At 60.8% G+C, this 19,887-nt stretch overlaps 1 protein-coding gene across 4 annotated transcripts in view; it reads left to right on the top strand.

Moving 5' to 3' along the window:
* The window catches only part of COL16A1 (collagen type XVI alpha 1 chain), a 49,157-nt gene that overhangs the window by 15,361 nt on the left and 13,909 nt on the right, over positions 1-19,887 (top strand). For 2 of the 4 annotated variants that reach the window (XM_054721473.1, XM_054721472.1), the window contains 27 exons: positions 24-68; positions 630-761; positions 1,485-1,520; positions 1,716-1,823; positions 2,114-2,236; positions 2,324-2,377; positions 2,561-2,602; positions 2,929-2,964; positions 3,044-3,097; positions 3,262-3,330; positions 5,214-5,267; positions 5,357-5,383; positions 6,128-6,187; positions 6,372-6,419; positions 6,553-6,606; positions 9,797-9,850; positions 10,045-10,077; positions 12,093-12,209; positions 12,292-12,333; positions 12,429-12,515; positions 13,403-13,447; positions 14,359-14,403; positions 16,131-16,184; positions 17,324-17,377; positions 17,887-17,940; positions 19,443-19,487; positions 19,609-19,662. In XM_054721473.1, the coding sequence (XP_054577448.1) occupies positions 24-68; positions 630-761; positions 1,485-1,520; positions 1,716-1,823; positions 2,114-2,236; positions 2,324-2,377; positions 2,561-2,602; positions 2,929-2,964; positions 3,044-3,097; positions 3,262-3,330; positions 5,214-5,267; positions 5,357-5,383; positions 6,128-6,187; positions 6,372-6,419; positions 6,553-6,606; positions 9,797-9,850; positions 10,045-10,077; positions 12,093-12,209; positions 12,292-12,333; positions 12,429-12,515; positions 13,403-13,447; positions 14,359-14,403; positions 16,131-16,184; positions 17,324-17,377; positions 17,887-17,940; positions 19,443-19,487; positions 19,609-19,662 (1,626 nt within the window). The remainder of the gene's footprint in view (positions 1-23; positions 69-629; positions 762-1,484; positions 1,521-1,715; positions 1,824-2,113; positions 2,237-2,323; positions 2,378-2,560; positions 2,603-2,928; positions 2,965-3,043; positions 3,098-3,261; positions 3,331-5,213; positions 5,268-5,356; positions 5,384-6,127; positions 6,188-6,371; positions 6,420-6,552; positions 6,607-9,796; positions 9,851-10,044; positions 10,078-12,092; positions 12,210-12,291; positions 12,334-12,428; positions 12,516-13,402; positions 13,448-14,358; positions 14,404-16,130; positions 16,185-17,323; positions 17,378-17,886; positions 17,941-19,442; positions 19,488-19,608; positions 19,663-19,887) is intronic. The other 2 variants (XM_054721475.1, XM_054721474.1) reach the window with 2 other exon arrangements.

The raw sequence follows: 19,887 nt of genomic DNA, 5'->3' as shown, positions 1-19,887 counted from the left end.
CTCTTGTTGTTTTTATCACACAGGGGCCACCAGGGCCAGTGGGACCCACAGGAATCAAAGGGGAAAAAGTGAGTATGGGGACATTCCCCACCCAACATTATTCCCTTATAATAATATAATATAAACACTTCTTTACTACTTATTAGTGCAGGGCACTGTGCTAAGTGCTTGTACATATATTGTTTCCTCTTCCCCAAACCTTGTAGGGTAGGGACCCCATTATTCCCATTTTACAGATGAGAAAATAGAGGCACAGAAAGGCCAAGTAAATTGCCCAAAGTCACATGGGTGTTTGTGTGCAGAAGTGGGATGGAGCTCAGGAAGTCTGTAATGTTCACCTCTCGGCTGGGTCCTCGATTTCAGTGCCCGTGTTAACGTTTGGGTAAACTTCCCAAACACATCCATGTCCTCTCCTTCAAGCTCTCCGAGGCTCCCTAATGCCTGAGGGTCCCAGCTGACCCCTTAGCGTGACCCCTGATGACTTGGCCCCCGCCTTCCTTTCTTACCTGTTCTTTTACAACCTCTCCTGAGATATCCCTTACCCATTAGAGGTGCCGTGTCAGGCCTGGCTACATTCCCCAGATTCCAACCTGGCCTGGGGCCCCCAACCCTGTGTCCTTGCTCGGCAGGGGGAGCCTTGCGAGCCGTGTTCAGCTCCGTCCAAGCCTCAGAATGGGGACAGCCACGTGGTGGCCTTGCCTGGCCCTCCTGGAGAAAAGGGAGAGCCTGGGCCTCCGGGCTTCGGCCTGCCAGGAAAACAGGTGAGCTCCAGGGCCTGGCAGGGGGATGCAGACAGGGCTGGAGAGAGGCGGGGACCCCGGGTCTCTTGGCTCCCTGGGCAGTGGGGAGTAGGTGGGTCAGCCAGGCAGGAGTCTGGCTCAGGTCTTTTCTCTTAGTCTATGCAGTATCCGAGAGCAGAGATTTGGGTCCCAGGACATAGCATGATAGGATGTGCAGAAAGAGTACCAGCCTGGGACCAGACAGACCTGGGTTCAAAGTCCAGGTCTGCCTTTTACTAGCTTTTAGACTTGAGCAAGTCCCTTTTGCTCTGTGCCTGTTTCCCGTGCCTGGTGGTGTAAAGCCTAGGATGTGTGTGAAGCACTTAGCACACACTAGGCCTTCAGGAAATGACAGTCACCACTGCGGTGGTTATCGTTGTTACTGCTTTGCCAGTAACAGTAAACACCGGCAGTATGCACAATGAGCCATGCACTGCTTCAATTAGCCCATCTAATCTCACAAGGACCCTACAGTGTAGACGCCTATGCTATTTTATCATCCCCATTTGACAGATGAGGAAACCGAGGCACAGAGAGGTTGAGTAACTTGCCCAGGGTCACCCAGGCAGGAGTCTGGCTCAAGTCTTTGCCCGTGATCTATACAGTGCCGGAGAGCAGAGACTTGGGTTGTATTTCCCGGGTCTAACGCAGTGACAGCCACTGTGGGGTGTCGGGCATGAGTGGATGGAAATGCTTTCTCCTTAGGGCAAGGCTGGAGAGCGCGGATTCAAGGGGCAGAAGGTGAGAAAGCCTCGGTGGGCATGGGTGGGCACCACCTCTTCTCAATGCCCTCTCCTCCTCCTTTTCCTGATTGCCCTGTGCCCACTTCCTACTCTCTGCCCAGACCCAGACCCAAGAAGGGCTCTGCGTACCTGCAGGTCCCGAGAGACCCCCCGCTGGGTCACCTCTGCCCTCCTTGATCCCCACTCCTTACAGGGTGACGCAGGGAATCCTGGAGACCCTGGAACGCCAGGCACCTCGGGGCAGCCGGGACTGTCGGGAGAGCCAGGGGTTCGGGGCCCCATGGGGCCAAAAGGAGAAAAGGTCAGGCAGGCAGGGGGCAGTTTGTTGCATGAGCAAAAGGAGGCCAAGGGTTTTGAGGGGAAGACGGGTGGGGCTGTGAACCTTCTCTGATGCCAGAGCACTGGGAGGGGGCGCCTCAGCTCTTCTCTGAGGCAGGAGTGTCAGGCGCCTGTTGTGACTTCCCAGGCTGAGGTGGGGGCAGTGGAGGGGCAGAGCTCTCAGAGGGACACAAGGACTCCCCCTTCCCCATGCCTCCTGCTGGCCCAGCTGCCAGCCCTGGCTCACTCCTGGCTATGCCCATCTCTGACTAGGGCGATGGCTGCACCGCCTGCCCCAGCCTGCAGGGGGCGTTGACTCACGCGGCGGGACTGCCTGGGAAGCCAGGCCCCAAAGGAGAGCCAGGCCCAGAAGGCGTGGGCCGGCCTGGGAAACCGGTGAGTTCGGGCTGCCTGCCCTCTGGTCCTTTCTTACCTGGTCTTCCCTTTCCCCCGTGGGACCCATGGGCCACCTGTGTCTTTTAGGGCCAGCCTGGTTTACCCGGAGTTCAAGGGCCCCCAGGACTGAAGGGCCTACAGGTAGGTGTGGCTATGGGGGGCCTGAGCTGCAGGTATGTGTGGGTGAAAGTGGGGGTGGGGAGATACATGGGGGCTGGAGTGGGGAATGAAGATCAGCTTTAGAGTTGGGAGAAGGTGGAGGAGGTTAAGGAGGTCAAGGGTGAGTGGGAATCTCAAGCCAAGGATGTCCTTCTTCCTCTTCAGGGAGAGCCTGGGCCTCCGGGAATGGGAGTCCAGGGGCCCGAGGTATGTCTTCAGCCTTGCCTTTGCCTGCCTGCCACCCCTCCCCCAGCACTTCTACCAGCCAGCTGTCCACTCCCATCTGCCTTGAAAACCATGGAGCTCTGCCCTCCCCTAAATGCTCCAGGGCACAGCTCTGGGATGGAGTTGTGCCGCAGCCTTAGCCTTGCTTCTGTCCAGGGTCTTGGTTTTGACCCCCACCTCTCTGACCCTCAGGGTCTCCTTGGGGTGCTCTTCTGAGGGCTGGCAGACAGCCCACCCCAGACCAGGTCTGCCAGTGGGGCAGGTTGGCTTGTGCAGGTGTGGCCCAGTCTGCCTTTTCTGACTTGCAGGGGGAACCTGGAGCCCAGGGTTTGCCTGGCGTTCAGGTACGTCTGTCTGGAGGAGGCTGGCAGGGGAAGGGGCCGCTCTAGGATAAGGGATAACTAGCTGTGATTCCATCTGCAGGGGTTTCCGGGGCCTCGAGGACCGCCTGGCCCCGCTGGAGAGAAGGGTACCAAGGTGAGCGTCTGCCTCCTTGGGCACTAGGCCTGCACTGCTTCGGGTGCCCCAGCAGTGGGCACAGGGGACGAGAACTGAGTGATGCCCATGACAGCAGCCCGAGACCTGGTCTGGTGTGTCTCACCTGCTGGATGACACTGCAACCTTTGTACCCTCTTCCGCAGGGATCTCCGGGGGTAAAAGGAGCCATTGGACCCATGGGACTCCCTGGTGCCAGTATCTCTGGGCCTCCGGTAAGGGTCCTCTCTGTGCTCCGTGCTGGGGGTGTTGCTGGGACCAAGAGCGTTGCTTCTGGGAAGAGGGCACAGGGCTGACCCTGCCCATCCAGCAGCAGGGGGCATGGGAGCAGAGAGGCTCCGCTCAGCTCAGCCCAGCCTCGGAGGAGGAGGACCACACAGTTTGGGGGCGGCACCTGAATAACGGCAATACTGATCACCCGCGGTTTGGGAGCAGTGACTGTGCTGAGGCCCTGTGCTACGCTCTAGACAAGCAGCGATTCACTCAGCCCTCCCCACAGCTCCGTAAGGGAGCGGCTGTTACTGTCCCCATTTCACAGACGAGGAAACTGAAGGCCAGGGAGTGAAGAGGCAGGGCCAGGAGTTGGACACAATTCTGTCTGACTCAAAGCCCATACGTTAGCTCCCCGACCCCCACTTCAAGCCTTGGAGGCACTAGGGATCATCCAAACCAGTGCTACCCATAGCCACCTAGGAGGATGGAAACATTTCGCTCCACACTGCCAGAGACTGCAGCCACGTGGCTGCTGAGCACTTGAAGTGTAGCTCGTGTGCCTGGGGAACTGAATGTTAAATTTCATTTCATTTCATTTCATTTTAACTCCTTTAAGTGGAAACAGCCACCTGTGCCTATTGGCTGCCATACTGGACAGCAAAGATCTCTCTGGACCAGCAATACTTTCAACCCTCAGAGGCCCCCCTCCCCCTGTATTATTGTCCCACCAGAGTCCGATGTCCTGACAGATGTATCTATTGAACAAATTGCATCGATTAAGTTACGATAAATGCCATTTCCTCATTTTCATTCATCAAAGTCCCATATAGCAGCCAGCCTCCACTTCTCAGGAACCCACCAGGATTTTGTGAGAGGATATAATTCCAGCCTAAATCAAAGAAATGCTACCTTTCAGCCAGCCTGGGCCAGGCCAGGTTGTGGGCAAATGGTAGAACTTGTCTTGGGCTTTTAGTAATGTTGGAGATGGCCCAGGGAACAGAATCTTTTCTGTATTTACGGATCCCTGGAGACATTCCACTTCCAGTTTGGGAGTCACTGAGGGATTCCTTCCAGGGTGCTCTGACGCACGCCCCCGGGGCCCAGGGCCTTGCCCACGCCCGCGCAGCCAGTCCGTATTGCCCAGCGGGCCTGGCGGTCAGGGTCCCTCCCTGCCGGTCCCAGGGACTCCCCGTGTAAAGCAGAGGTAAAGGGGAAGGTGGTCCTGGTCCCTGGGGAGCCTTTGGTCCATGTGTGAAGGCGGCATGTCCCACAGGAAGGCAGCCGTCGGAAGGCCCGTGTGCCAGGCCGACCTCCCCAGGCCTGCTTCCCTGAAGCTGAGTCTCATCCAGGAGGCTCCCCAGTCCCCGCCCCACACTCACCAGCTGTGCCCAGAGGCCAGGGACAGCCTCTCGGAGTTTCCAGCTCCTTGTGGATAAAATAGGGGCTGCAATAAATCAACCGAGATGACCTTTGTGATAGAGAGAATGTGTGCCCGCACTGCGCGGGGGGAGGGGAGAGCAGGGACTCCGGGCCACACAGACCTGGGTGCAGTCCTGCTGTTGGGCCTCTTACAACATTTCTTTCGGCCTCAGTTTCCTTAGTTGTGCCGCAGATGGTACCGTCCTGCAGGGCTGGGGGTGAGGACCCACTCAGTGTCCTCTGGTGGGCGCTTGGCCTGGCGTCTGACACTCACAGGCGATGAGGAGAGGCCCGGCTTCTCCCTCCTGCCTCCTCTCCTTGTCTCCTGCGCCTCAGTCTTGTCCTCCGGGGCCTGGGCACTGGGGAGCCTGGTCTGCCTCTGTTTGTCCTGAGCCCTCCCTGCAGGCAGGCCGATGGCTGGCTGCTGCCTGGCACTAACCACTGACCCTGCGCTCTCTCCCTTCAGGGGCGTGATGGGCAGCAAGGACAGACTGGACTTCCAGGAGCCAGAGGGATGCCGGTGAGTAGTGTCTCGAGGCAGCGGGAAGCCGCCGCTGGCCCTGCCTCCGCACCCTGACCTGCTCACCGACCTGTGCTTCCTCCCCGCAGGGTGAAAAGGGGCCTCAGGGCGAGAAGGTACGTCCCATCACTCCGGGGAAACTAGCAGCCCCTCTCGTCCAGCCACTGAAGCGAGCCTGCGTGCATGCCAGTGGCCCTGGACTGGGGAATGGGAACCCCCCTGGAACCTGGCCTTCCACCAGCTTCCTGGTCCCAGGGAGCCGGGGCCCCAAACGCTCTCCACTTTATCTGCTTGCTGACCCAGGGCTCAACCAGGATCCCAGGAGACCCAGAGAGCTCCAAGACCCTGCCCCCCGCCCCCCACCACCCCGGCAGGGGGCAGCTGCATTTTCAAATGGGCGCTGTCAGAGGACAGGGCCAGGGCAGAGATGTCAGGGAGCAGGAGAGAAGGGCCCGGAGGCCAGGCTGGGCCAGCGGGAGTGGGGCGGCAGCCGGGCCAAGCTGCGACTCTCCCGGAGGCGAGGATACCTGGGCTGTGGCAGACAACGGTGAAACGATGAAACGAAAAACGCAGGCACAGCAGCAGCCAGTGTCTGCTGAGTGCTTGCCATGGGGCAGGAACTCTACGTACTCGAATCCATCCCATCCTCATGGCAGTCTGTATTTGGTATTATTATCCCACCTTACAGATGAGGAGACTGAGGTTCAGAGTGGTCGAGCAGACAGTCCAGTGCCCAAGAGACAGGTTCTAGATTTAAACCCTGGCCTCTCCATCCCGAGAGCCGGTGCTGCCTCCCAGATGCCAGTTCCCAGGAGGCCCCCCACCCCGGCCCTCCTCTGACAGAGGCTCCTGTCTTCCAGGGTGAGCCCGGGGAGTGCTCCTGTCCCTCGCGAGGAGACCCTGTCTTCTCCGGCATGCCGGTGAGTGGCGCTGAGAGCCTCCCCCAGTCCGGGGAGAGGCCCCGCTTCCCCCCACCCCAACACGCAAGGGCCCCACGGGGCTTTGTGCCCCCCCCCCCAGCCGCCTCCCCACGCAGCCCTGCGCTTGGTGTGGACGTTGCCTGTAACCTCTCCCCTTCTTTTGCGACCCCCCACTCCCACCCAGGGTGCTCCGGGACTTTGGATGGGCAGCTCCTGGCAGCCGGGCCCGCAGGTGTGTGTCGCTTGTCTCCTCTGTGTCTCCTCTTGTCCGCCAGCGCCCCTCGGCTTGCCCACCCTCCGCTCCCTGCCCCCCAGCAATGGGGCAGAGCTTTCTTCTGGGTCCGATTATGTCTTCTCTCCCTCAGGGTCCCCCAGGTGTTCCCGGACCACCAGGCCCCCCTGGAATGCCTGGGCTGCAGGTAAACGGGGGAGAAGGCAAGGCGCATGCTCCGTGCCCGACCCCACGTGTGCGGCTCCCCTGCCCTGCACACACACCTGCCATTTCTCCCTGCTCTGTGCTTCTGCTCCCAGAGTGGCGTGGAGGGCATGTCCTGCTGTGAGCTAGCCCAGGCACCCTACTGACACCCGTGCCAGGCTCGGGCCTCAGCCAGCTGCCAGGAACCCAGAATCTGGGTCAGATAAAAATGTTTACCCTGGCGCAGAGCTGCACCTGTGTTTGGCACACCTGCTGTTCTCCCGGGGCTGTGTTTTGTTGTTGTTGGGTGGGCGGTAGAACAGCGGACAAACATGAAAAGCCCTGTCCTCTTGGAGCCTGCATTCTAGTAGGAGGCACAGACGATGAGCAAGATAAATACGTAAAATACAGTGTGTGAGAAGGGGGTCCGTGCTAGGAGAAAAACAAAGCAGGGAGTGGGGATAGAAAATGGGAGGCGGGCAGGGAAGAGATTTGGGGGCAAGTTGAAAAGAAGGTGACATTTGAATAAAGAGGTAAAGGAAACGAGGAATGAGCCTGTGAAGGGAGAGCATTCCCGACAGAGAAAGCAGCAGGTGCAGAGGCCCAGGTGGGACTGTGCCCCCTCTGGCGAGGAGGCCAGGGATAGGAAGGGCAGAGGAGTTGGAGTTGAGATCCCGGCCCAGCGGAGATGAGAGGGTTCATTCCAGAGCCTGGCAGCTGACTTTGAATCCCAGCTCTGCCATGTGCTAGCTGTGTGATGCCGGTCAAGTTACTCACCCTCTCTGTGTCTCCAGTCCTTCATCTGTTAAGTGGAGATAGTTACAGCATGTACCTCATGGGCCATTGTGAATGTTAAACAAGGTAATGCCCGCAAAATGTGTAGAACCATCCCTGGCACATAGTAGGTGCTTAGAAGGCATTCATCATCATCGCAACAACTACTACTGCTATTCTACATCCATCCTTTCATTCATTGGAGCCTTCCATCAACCCCAGGAGGAAGGTGGTGTTATCCCTCTGTCACAGCTGGGCGCACCGAGACCCTGAGCAGGGAGGCATCTTGGCTGAGGTCACCGGCTCGGCGTCGGTGGCCTGGCCTGAGCTTCCCGGTGCCGGGCACTTTCTTCTCCCCTGTGCTGCCTTTCAGGACAGTTCCCCAGTGGTTTGCACGCCAGGCCGCCTTTGGGGGAGCTCCTAGGAGGCACAGACAGTGGCTGCTGCATGCCTGGCTCTCAGCTCCCGAAAAAAAAAAAAAGTGATTCTCGCCTGAAGCAGAGCAGAATCACGTGGAACTTTTTATAAACTATGTACTCCCCACGCCCTGGCGATTTTGAGATTTTACACACACACACACACACACACACACACACACACACACACACGCCCATTGCGGGTGGGAGTCTCCACTGGGATCAGTTCCCTCCCAGAGGCAGAAGTAGCGCCAACGCTGGGCCCTCCGGGGGCAGTCACACATTTACCAAGTGCCCGGCTTCCTGCTCCCCTCCTGCCAGGCAGCGGGAATCTGCCCGCAGGGGGCTTGCAGTCGGCCTGGGGAAGCGGGGCAGCCACTTCAAAGGGATCCGAGAACAAGCTCACGCTGCTGCAGTGTGAACCCCGCCCAGACGTGCCGGGGAATGAGGCAGGAGAGGGGCTGCCGAGCCTGGTTCCAGGCACCGGGTCTCCCTCCAGCGCCAGCGCTGAGGCCACCACGGGCACCGGCCCTGTGCCAGGCGGGGCGCAGGTCGTCCTCGCCAGGCCGTCTCCTACGGCTCCTCCTCGGGCGCAGAAACAGGCTCGGAAATACACGGCACTTACTGTCCAAGGCCCAGGCGTGGACCTACCATGTCGCCCGCGTCCATTTCACAGATGCGGAAGCTGAGGCACCGGGGTGGGGAGGTGTGCCCAAGAGGCTAGACAGCGAGGAGACAGCTGCTCACATCTACAGCAGAACAGGTGGGCGCTTTAGTTCTGGGAGGGCAGGAAGAGAAAACCACAGAAAATCGGGCGCGAGCTAATCCCTGGGCAATGGAGAGAGGAGCGTGGGGTGAGTCATCATTTAGGGCATAACTGTAATGAACACGTGCACGGTGTCTTCCCTCTCCAGGGCGCTGTTCTACGCGCTTTACCCTGTTCGTTCATTAAGGAGGCAGAGGGAGAAGGGCAGGGCCTTGACGTGTGGTGGTGCAAGAGGGGGAACCTGGCCTGAAGGACGGTGGCTGGTGGGAGAAGGTGGCCTGTTCTCTCGCTGGGAGCTGGGGCTTGAGGGAGGCCAACTCTCAGGGCGGCCAAGGAAGCCCTGTTTGGGGAGAGCAGGGAGAGCAGCAGCGCGTTCATGCGATGCGTATTTAATGCACGCCTCCTCCGCGTCCGGCACTGGGGCCTTAAAGGGGAACATACTCCCTGCCTCCATGGAGTGTTTCACATGCAGATGCTCATTGTGAGTCTGTGAGGGGGACAGAGTTTGCTTGGCAAACATTTCACATGAGCATCCTGTGTGGCAGGCTCTGTACTAAACTCCTTACAGCTATGGTCTCCTTTAAGCCTCACCGTAAACTAACCCGGTTTTACAGATAAGGAAACTGAGGCACAGAGATCTCTGACCCCCCCCCCCCCCAAGTAACCTGCCACAGTTCCTCAGAGGGTGGGAATTGGTGCCTGGCTAGGTCTGTGCCCAGCCTCACCTGGTGGTGGATGTTCTGGCGAGTGTCCTTGGAGGAATGTGCCGGAATAGTTGTGGAGGGCGGAGCTAAGCCAGCCGTCCTCCTCAGAGTCTCACTCCTCAGAGTCTCACCTCCGGGCCTTGCTTGTCCCGTGTCTTGGCAGCTCCTCGCCCTCTCGGAATTCCTTTTTCTGGCTTTAAGATGGTGATAACACCTCGTTCAATAGGATTGTGATGATTCAATGAGAAAGATATAGGAAAGGACTTAGCACAGAGAGAACCAACAGTCACTTGCTATATAGACGGCCCTCTGCCTAATTTCTGACTTCCTGTAACATGTGCGGAAAAACAGACTGTCGGACTGGTTTTGGGGGTCACCTCGCTGGGCCTCCTCAGCTTTCCCTACACACTGGTCTGGGGGTTTTGAGCTAAGAAGACGGGCTCAGCTCTGCAGGGTGAGGGGCGGAGGCAGTGGGGATGGTGGGGATGACGCAGAGAGAGGAGTCCACTCACCCGTGTCTCTCCTTGGCCGCAGGGAATACCTGGAAACAACGGTTTGCCGGGACAGCCCGGGCTCACTGCGGAGCTGGTAGGTACCGGCCAGGACTCACTGTCCAGCCGCCTCCCTGCCCTTGCCAGGGCCGAGCTTGCCAGTGGGGGGGCCCTCTTCTCTCCCTCTGGGAGGAGCCTGGTTGGCACGTGGCTTCCCGAGGCTCTACCTGATGCCATAAGTCTCCTTCCCCTTCCCCTCCCCGCCTGAGCCCTCCCGTCTGTCTCCTGCAGGGATCCTTACCCATTGAGCAGCACCTCCTGCAGGTAAGAGGAGAAGCGGAGGGGGTGGCAGAGGGAGCTGCAGATGGGGCTGTTTGTGGGCTGTGTGTGTGTGTGTGTGTGTGTGTGTGTGTGTGCTCCCAGCATGTCTAAAAGGGCTCAGCGCGGTGCCCGGCTCCTCACAACCCCTAAGTCAGTACCTGCCGAATCACTGAAGGAACCCTGAGAAGGTACCCATCTTGCGGATGCTGTTGGCAGTTCCAACCACAGAGCTGCTGCCAGTGAGGCCCTGTACCCCCCTGGTTACGCCAGGGCAGGGCCCAGCAGCATGCAGAGCAGAGTGGGGAGGGTGGCAGGGCACTGGTGAGACCCGCAGGCCTGCCCGCCAAGGTTACGTTCCGTGGTAAGATGGGGTGGGGCCTGGAAGAAGGCTTCGGCATCCTCTCTCCAGTCAATCCAGAAAGAATCCGGGGAGGAGATGGGATTCGAGAAGCAAGTCTAGTGGCGCAAGGGGACTTGGGCCTGGGAGGGAGGAGAGTCGGCCTGTGCCAGGGCCTGCAGACACGGTCAAGATCGCACCCGAGGGCTGTGGCTTGGTCTGGCCTCTCAAGCTGGGCAGCGATTCCCTTGGGAACCGAGGGTGGCACAGCCCTTCCTTGCTCAGTCACCTCTGGAGACGAGACCTGAGCTCTGCTCTCCTCCAGCTTGGCATCCTCAGGGGTCCCTCCCAAGCTTTGGCCAGCAGAGTGCGCTGTCCTGGCCACCCACTTCCAGCACTGGACATCCCAGTACCCCACCGGGATACTGGGGCGTGGGAAAGACTGCCCCACCGGCTCTAGCAGAGATGTCTCCGGAAGCAGCCTGAGGCCAGGGTAACCTCCCGGCACAGTTATGCCGTGGATCAGAGCGGGGTGGTGGCGGTGAAACTGCAGCTTCTCCCCCGGGGCTTCCGGCAGCTGGGTCCCCCCAAGTCCTGCCCCTGGGCACGTGACTGTACAACTCACGCAGGATTTACCATTTCTCTGTGTAACATTTCATCCGGTGGTTTCTCAGCCAAGTGCTCTGCAGGGGGCGCTAAGCAGCTGTCTGGAGAGGAGTCAGATGGCACCCAGGGTGCTGACCTGGAGCCCCCACCACACGCACGCACAGCCCAGAGGAAGCCTGGGCCCGTGGCCCGAGCACCAGCTCTGGCCTCAGACAGACCAGGGCTTCGTCCAGGCTCCCCCCGCCGCGGACACGTCACACTGTCCCTCCGGTGTCGGCTTCCTTATCTCCGCATGCGTGTAAGATGACCTGCCTCCTGGTGCTGCCAGGACGGAGTGAGATAACGTGCAGGCCCATTACGGTGACTGGGTGCTGAGTAAATGACAACCGTCATCACGGGGCTTTGCAGTGCAGTGAAGGTGGAGCCGGGGCCCTGCCTGGGGGTCCACGGACACCCCACCAGGCCATGCGTGGACTCCAGGCCCCCGGTCCTCTGAGATTGTAGTCTGCTTTTCACGAGTGGGTTTCATTTTTCTGGGACGAGGACTCATAGCTTCCATCAAACTCCCAGAGGGCCAGGGGAGAGGAGCGCCTTCTCGTCGGGAAGCCTGGCAGGCCCAGCGAACTGGGAGTCTGACCGTTGGGATCTGCCGGGGACAGAGGGCGGGCTCCATCCAGGTGTCTGCGAAGGCCTGGCTGCTCCTGCAGCTGCTGCCCTTGCTCCCGGAGAAGCTGTTTGGAACCGGCCTTTGCAGCCCAAGTCCTCGCGGCGTGTCCTCACAGCGGGCGCAGGTTGCAGGAACAGCCTGGACAGATGGTGCCTCTGTGGGCCCCTCTGCCTCCCCCACACGCCTGTCTGGAAAGTGGCTTTGGCGGGGCCCCACCAGAGCTTCTTCCTGGAGGAAACGCAAAGCCAGCGTTGGGATTGGGTCCCCTGAGGATGGAGCTAAGCTGCCGCAGGGATGTGGCTGGGAAGTGTGGGTGGAGGACTGCCTGCCAGGCAGGTGACGGGGCTTCCCATCTGGCCCTTCCTGGCCGGCTCAGACCCCTGCCCTGCCCTCTCCTCTCCCTCCTAGAGCATCTGTGGGGACTGTGCCCAGGGGCAGAAGGCCCGCCCAGCGGCCCTCCTGCAGAAAGGCGAGAAGGGAGACCAGGGCATCCCCGGCGTGCCAGGCTTTGACAACTGTGCCCGGGTAGGAGGCTGGGTCGGGGCGGCCTTGCTGCAGGGAGGGCTCCCAGTGGCCTCACCTGACAGAGCCCCTCTGTCCCCCACAGTGCTTCACAGAGCGGGAGCGCCCCAGAGCGGAGGAGGCCCGGGTGAGTCGCCCTCGTCTCCCCCTCACCCCCTGCCCTGAGCCCCACCGGGAGCGAAGCAGCCGACTGCTCACTCCCACCATCTCCATCCACTGCAGGGAGACAACAGCGAGGGAGATCCGGGCTGTGCTGGGAGCCCTGGCCTGCCCGGTCCTCCGGGGCTGCCGGGCCAGAGAGGAGAAGAGGTAAGGCCAGGGCCTGGGCCCTCATCTGCGCGGTGGCCCTTAGTTCCCCAGGGCAGCTCCACTCCGGCCCGATGTCTTCTTGGGCCCTCCAGTGGCTCCCTGTCTCCTGGGAGTCCTTCCAGGGCTCCGGGGCCTTAGGTCAGCTGGCGCCCCATCTCATCTGCTCTCCTCACACACTGGCCTCCTCTCTGCTCTTGATCCATGCGACACTCTCCCTCCCGGGCCTGGCTGCTGCTTTGTTGTTGTTAATCCTCACCTGAGGATATTTTTTTCTTTGATTTTTTTTTTTTAGAGAGAGTGGAAGGGAGGGAGGGAGTTAGAGAAACACGATGTGAGAGACACATTGATTGGTTGCTTCCGCACATGCCCCGACCAGGGCCGGGAGTCAAACCTGCCACCCAGGTACATGCCCTTGACGAGGAATCGAACCTGTGACCCTGCGGTGCTCTGGCCAACGCTCTAACCACTTAGCCACAGTGGCCAGGGCCCTAGCTGCTTCTGTCTCCCCACACTCGTCCCGGTCTGACATACCGTGTATTTCTTTCATTTAAGAACATCCCACAGGTATCTACTGAGCACCAACTACGTGACAGCCCCTGTTCTACCGTATTTATTACCGTCCACCTCTCCCCTAGGGTGTAAGCGCCACGAGGCTCAGATTTTTGTATGTTGTTTATTGCCGTGCCCCCAGCACCTGGACTGATGCCTGGTACATAGTAGCTGCTCAGTAAATGCTTGTTGGATGATGGAATGAACTGAATGAAAAGTTTAACATCAGCTTGGACACCAGCTGCCCGGAGACTCTGGCTGTGGTGAGCCAGGAGGAAGGCGCTGAGACCCTGTGGGGCCTGGGCCTCTCTATCCATTTCTCTTGGCTTCCTTTGCAGGGTCCACCTGGCGTGAGGGGCTCCCCGGGTCCTCCGGGCCCTGTTGTGAGTATCTGTGGTTTCCTGGCTTGGTTGACGAGCTCTCAGAGGGGTCCTAGTGCTCAGACACCATTTCGCTGCCTGGTCTCCAGGAAGCGGGGCAGGGCGGACAGAGGAAACCTCCACTGCCTGCTCCTTTCTCTTGTCGGAACTGAGGACTCCCACCCCCGCACCCCTGGGAATGGGCCTGCTGTGCCTGTGGTCCTGCTTGGAGGAGGCCCTTGGGGCGCATCTGTGTTTCCCCGTCCCTGACCCGCTGTGTCGTGCACAGGGACCCAGGCTGCAGGGGGCAGGGGCCTAGGCTTCTGGCTCGTGGTCTCGGCAGCCGGGAAAGCATGGCGGCCAGCCTAGATCTCTGTGCCCCGGTGACACCAGGCCCTCCAGGGGCCAGGGGCTGCGACGGAGCTGCCCTCCACTGCTCTGTAGGGCCATCGCAAGGACAAGCCTACAAAGGAAGGCCAGACCGGGGCCTCCTCCTTGGAGTCCTCTGTGGTGTTGATATGGCGGGAACATAGAAATGACTAGAAAAGACCGGAAGAACTGAAAATGCTTTCTTTAGAGAAAAAAAAAAAAAAAATGGCTGGTGGGAGCTATGTTAGAACCAGGAGCCATCCATCTGGGAGCCTGTGGAGGTCAGGAAGCAGGCGTGAGGGGCTCCACTCCAGCAAGGGGGTTCACTTAGACTCAGGGAGACGCGGGAAGGGCTGCTGGCTGGGGACTGTTTCGTGTCTCTGCTGATGGCAGAGCCATTCCTCCTGGAGCCCAGGGGAGGAGCAGGTGTGTCTGGGCCAAGCCTTCCAGCGAGCCTCTTTTCCAGCTGCCTTGCCATAGTCCCGTGACCTCTCCCACGACCCTCAGCCCAGACTGCCCGGGGAGGCTGTGCTGGTGAGATGTGACCTGCCTGTTTCTCCCCCCAGGGCCCCCCAGGTTTTCCTGGTGCCGTTGGCTCCCCCGGATTGCCTGTAAGAACCTAGCGCTGCTCGACCTCCCTTCCCCCCGCCAACCAGGTCTCTGTGGCTTTTGCTGTCTCCTTTGCCGTCACACCCTCCCCTCCATCCTCCGTGTTTGCGTTGTCCGCCTGCAGGCATGGTAGCTAACGACACAGGTTCCTGAGGTCCCAGCAGCTTGGACATCCTCCTGGTCTCTGCCTTCTTTTCCTTTTCCCTTCTCCCACCTCTCCTGCTTCCTTCCTCTCATTGCCCCCATCCCACTTCCAGCTCCCTTTTCTCTCCCACAGCCACGCATCACTCCCCACGAGTCCTCTCCCATAAGTCCCCTGGAGCTATTTCACCGTCTTAGCTTAAGCGGGAGCCTCTAAGGGGCTCTTTATTCCTCCCCTCTCATTCCTGCCTCCTGCTTCTCCCACCTTTGGTGTTGACTAAAGATTTGCTGAAAGTCGTTCTTGGGGCCCTGCCAGGCACCTGGCACCGAGCCTGGCAGAGATGCCAAAGCTTTAGGGCTTCACATTGCAGGCTGGCATAGGTTTGCTGCCCTGCTGCTTGGCCAGGCTGTCCAGAGGCCCCCGGGAACCGAAAGGCGAGGACGCCTGCATCTTTCCCGTGGTCCTGGAGGAAACTCTCAGCTTCCTTCTCTTCTCCTTTCCTCTTTCTGGGCTCCAGGGCCAGTCTGCTCCGAGGCTGGACACGTGATGCCAGCCAGTTGGGTTTCTGAGCGTCGGGGGGGCCCTGCCCCTCTGTTCCCGGCCTCTTGGCCGGCTCCTTCTGCCAGGTGTCGTTAATTGCTCTGCCTTCATCGTCATCACGGTGTATTTAAGTCATCCCCATCCTCACTGTTGCTCCCTCCTGGGTCCTGGACACTAACCTTTTGTTTGTCCGGTTGCGTGTTTCTGGGGTCTGGCTCCTCTCCTCCGGGCCTGGTGACGAGGGCCCGGGGAGCGGGGGCCCCCCTTGCCACAGTTCCATCTGTCCCCACGCCCTCATCCTGGCCGGACCTTGTCTGTTTCTGCTTGCTTGGGTGAAGGGGCCATCTGTCTGTCTAGCCATCTGTCTTGTGTTGTGGAGAGGTTTGGGCGCCGTCTCTTGCGGGCATGAGGGAGAAGGGGCAGACATGGCCCCTTAATGGTGAGGCGAATGTATGGAGGGCAGAGCGAGGAGGGGGAGGGGCGCTCTGGCTTTGATGGGCATTGAGATCCCTTTCCACCCGGAAAAGTGACAGGGAATGCTCTGACGGAGCCTTCCCCTGTCCCTCCCCGGGTCCCTATAAGAAGGTGATTTTGACGGGGGCGGGGGGACTTGGACAGGTAAGTGTTGGGCACCTGGTGGGACATTTTAGTGGGAGCATCACGCTAGGGACACCTCTCCAGACAGTTGCCACCACAGGGAAAGGACACACACGTCACCCTCCTCAAGGCACACCCCAGAGAGTTACTGCAATAGGGCACACCAATGACGGTCACCTGCCCGGGAGGCACCCTCTGGGATCACCCAACTTGGGGGACACATCACTGTGGTTACCTGTCTTGGGGAGGATGCTTCTGAGAGGCACCCGTCTACGGGAGTTCATGTCTCTGACAGTTAGCCTTCTGGGCACACACCCTATGGACCCTAGGGGGCCACCAGCAGCGCCCCCTTGGCCTGGAACAGAGACAGAGGCTGTGGGGTGGGGGCAGGAGTTAGGGGCTGGGCGGGAATGCCCTCCCCTGCAGTTTCTCATGATTTTTCTCTCCAAGGGTCTCCAAGGAGAGCGAGGCCTCAGGGGCCCGACGGGCGAGAAGGGGGAACTGGTAAGAGGAGGCCGCAGGGGCCTGCGGTAGATGAGGAGCCCTGGGGAGACATCCGGGCCCCACAGTGGCTGCTGTGCGGGAGAGGGGAGGGGACTCCTCCTTTTGAAGCTCTCTGCCCCTCAGCCCCAGTTCCCTCGGGGTGGGGGTCTTCACACCACCTCAGGGTGAAAGGAGGCCCATCTGCAGGCGCCCAGCTCCCTGTCCCCTGGCTTCCACCAGCGTCCCTGGGGGCTCTTCTCCCCACCTCTTCCTTCAGCAGGTCCCTCTGCTTCCCCTCCCTGGTCCCATCAGCCCCTGCCCTGGGCCCCTCCCAGGGTCTCAGTGAAGTCTAGGCCTAGCGAGCCTGGCCTGGGGGAAACGGCCCCTGTGGCTGCTGTGTGGGGTGGGTGCCTGCTGTGCGGGGTGGGTGCCTGCTGTGCGGGGTGGGTGCCTGCTGTGCGGGGTGGGTGCCTGCTGTGCCGGGATGGGTGCCTGCTGTGCGGGGTGGGTGTCTGCTGTGCCGGGATGGGTGCCTGCTGTGCCGGGATGGGTGCCTGCTGTGCCGGGATGGGTGCCTGCTGTGCGGGATGGGTGTCTGCTGTGCCGGGATGGGTGCCTGCTGTGCCGGGATCGGTGCCTGCTGTGCCGGGATGGGTGCCTGCTGTGCGGGGTGGGTGCCTGCTGTGCGGGGTGGGTGCCTGCTGTGCGGGGTGGGTGCCTGCTGTGCGGGGTGGGTGCCTGCTGTGCGGGGTGGGTGCCTGCTGTGCGGGGTGGGTGTCTGCTGTGCGGGGTGGGTGCCTGCTGTGCGGGGTGGGTGCCTGCTGTGCGGGGTGGGTGCCTGCTGTGTGGGATGGGTGCCTGCTGTGTGGGGTGGGTGCCTGCTGTGCGGGGTGGGTGCCTGCTGTGCGGGGTGGGTGCCTGCTGTGCGGGGTGGGTGTCTGCTGTGCGGGGTGGGTGCCTGCTGTGCGGGGTGGGTGCCTGCTGTGCGGGGTGGGTGCCTGCTGTGTGGGATGGGTGCCTGCTGTGTGGGGTGGGTGCCTGCTGTGCGGGGTGGGTGCCTGCTGCGTGGCAGCTCCGGGGGTTCTGGCTCTGGCCACCCTTCTGCCCAGGAAGGGGGAGCAGAAACGTTAGGGGCTGATCATGTCTACCTTTCTTTGCAGGGTCCTCCAGGGCAACCTGGCTACCCAGGTGCCATGGGCCCACCGGGACTGCCTGTGAGTACGGGGGCCCTGGCTCTGGGGGTACTGGAGCCTTGGAGGGGTGGTCAGGACAGGACCAGCTTAGACCTCCCTCAGCAGAGCAGGCTCCTTCCTTCCCCAGCATTTCAGCCCGTGCTCGGCCGGGCCATCCACGCACAGCCCCTGCTGGAGCCCCGGGGTCGCACGGCGTGGTCCCTTCTTTGCCCTTTGGGGACCCACTGCAGTCACTGCACATCAAGGCCCAGACTCTCAGAGGACCTGAGAGGCCGAGACCCACAACACGGAGATTTATCTGCTCCTGGAGTGGGTTGTTAGATAATTGGAGGGTCAGCACGGAGCCGCCACCCCACACAGGAGCCCACTGGGTGGACATGTCCCCCCTTTCCACTGAGGGCCACCACGGCCGATGAGGCGCAGCCCACCTCTCCCCCGTCTGAGTACCAGCTGCAGTCTCCACCCCTCACATTAGTGCGGTGACAGCAGGCCACGGGGCTAATTCCTCTCTCTCTCTGCTCGCTTGTCAGGGCATCAAGGGAGAGCGAGGCTACGCTGGGCCTTCAGGAGAGAAGGGAGAATCGGTGAGTCTGAGTCGCAGCTCAGCACGGGGGCGGGAGCAAGGCTTCAGAGAGAGCCGGGCCCTGCCTGCTGCCCCCACCACCGCCGCTAGAGATTTTCCCAGAAGCCTGGGGGGGGTGGGCCATGACCCCTGCTTCCCTGTCCCCTGAGTCACTCCAGCTGCATCTCAAGCAGTCAGCACAGGCTGGTGGCAGTGGAGGCCAGAGCTGTGAGGAGAATGCCAGCAGGATTCATGGAGCCAATGGCCGCCTGCCAGGGGGAGGGGCACCGGGAGTCAGCTGACAGGAGACCCCTCCCACCCCCATCCAGCAAAGGCAGGCTTACAGGGGCGGCCTGAGAGGCCCAGGCCTGGCATCTAGACCCAGCTCAGCCACCTGGTCGGTCCTGCCCCCATCAGCCTGGAGCCACCCTTTGCAGAGCCAGGCCCTGGCTGAGTGCAGGAGCCGGGCTGCTGTCGGATGAGGGCACAGGCTGGCGAGGTGGTGTGGCTCCCCAGGGTGCCGCAGCTAGTTAGTGAGTTAGGGTGCACCCTGCATTCGAACCTGGGTTTGCCCTTCCCCCTCACACATGTCAGTGAGGCCCCGTGGGTGCAGCCGACCGCGCTGTGCATTCATTCAATAACTCGTGGGCCTGCTGGGCGCCAGGCTCTGAAGATGCTGTGGTGAATAAAACAGGCAGTTTTGTCCCCTGACCTCATAGGGCTCACATTCCAGGGGGTGGGGGGAGGCAGATAAGAGAGGAATAGACAAACACATACAAATGATGAGCGATCTGATGGAGAAAACGGGTGAGGGCCGGAGTGGCGTGCAGAGCACTGTGAACATGGATGGTCAGGGAGGCCTCTCTGAGGAGGCGGCCTTTGAGCTCAGCCCTGAGTGAAGTGGGGGAGGGGCACACGGTTTCTGTACTGGGGAATCCCAGAGGGAGGGTCCAGGCCTGGGAGCACGGAAGGAACAGCTTTGAGCCATTTAATGATCTAATGATCCGAGAGACCTGGAAGGGGTTCGGGAACAGAGGGCATTGTGGGTAGTGGGTACAGTGTGCAAAGGCCCAGGGTGTAGATGTGCAGTGTGTTCAGGGAGCAGCGGGCTGACCAAGCAGGGCAGGAGATGAGAAAGGGAGGGGGTAGTGAAGTTGCGGGGTGGTGGGTACCAGATCACAGATGGCCTCAAACCGCCATCAGCATGGGGGCGGGGGGGGGGGGGAGTGTGCTCCTCCTTCAGGTGGCGGAGGGGAGCCAGGCAAGGTTCTGAAGCAAGAGAGTGTCCTAACCCCTGCCGGGCTGGAGGAGATGGCAGCCAGTCGCTGGCTGGATTGGAGTGAGCCAAGTGGGGGGCAGGGCTGGTTAAGAGCTAGTCCAGTAGCTTAGGCACGAGGGGAAACTTGGAACAGACCAGGGAGGAGTCCTGTCGGCTCAGCGGGCCTCCCACCACAGCCCCTGCCCCCTCCCCTGATTGCCCACCTCCTCCGGTCAGAGGGGCTGATTTTGCTCCTCTGTCCCCAGGGCCCACCGGGATCTGAAGGCCTCCCAGGTGCCCCAGGCCCAGCGGTGAGTAAGGGAGGGGCGGGGAGATGTGGCCATGGGGATCCCTAGGCCTGGGCCTGGTCCTGCCCTGGGGCCTGGGGGCAGGAAGATTGAGTTCCATCTGCATTGTTCTCTGTGGTGACAGGGTCCCCGAGGAGAGCGAGGACCCCAAGGGAACTCTGGTGAGAAGGGCGACCAGGTGAGTGGCAACTAGGACCTGGCTAGCCATTCTGACCAGAGTGGAGGGCTGGGTCCTCTCCTTGGTGGTCACCTTCACGTGTGGAGGGGTGACCAGCTGTAGCCTCCCAGCCCCCATCCATCTGGAGTTGTAACCTCCCACCTCGTGCCCAGAGCCTCGCCTGCTGGCCATCTTGGGCAGAGTAGAGGGCAAGGCCCATGTCTGGAAGCAACATCACCCTGTCAC

This window comes from Eptesicus fuscus, chromosome 9 (assembly GCF_027574615.1).
Source record: "Eptesicus fuscus isolate TK198812 chromosome 9, DD_ASM_mEF_20220401, whole genome shotgun sequence".
Classification (NCBI taxonomy): Eukaryota; Metazoa; Chordata; class Mammalia; order Chiroptera; family Vespertilionidae; genus Eptesicus; species Eptesicus fuscus.
The sequence above is the reverse complement of the archived record's forward strand: the minus strand, read 5'-3'. Positions and strand labels throughout refer to the sequence as shown.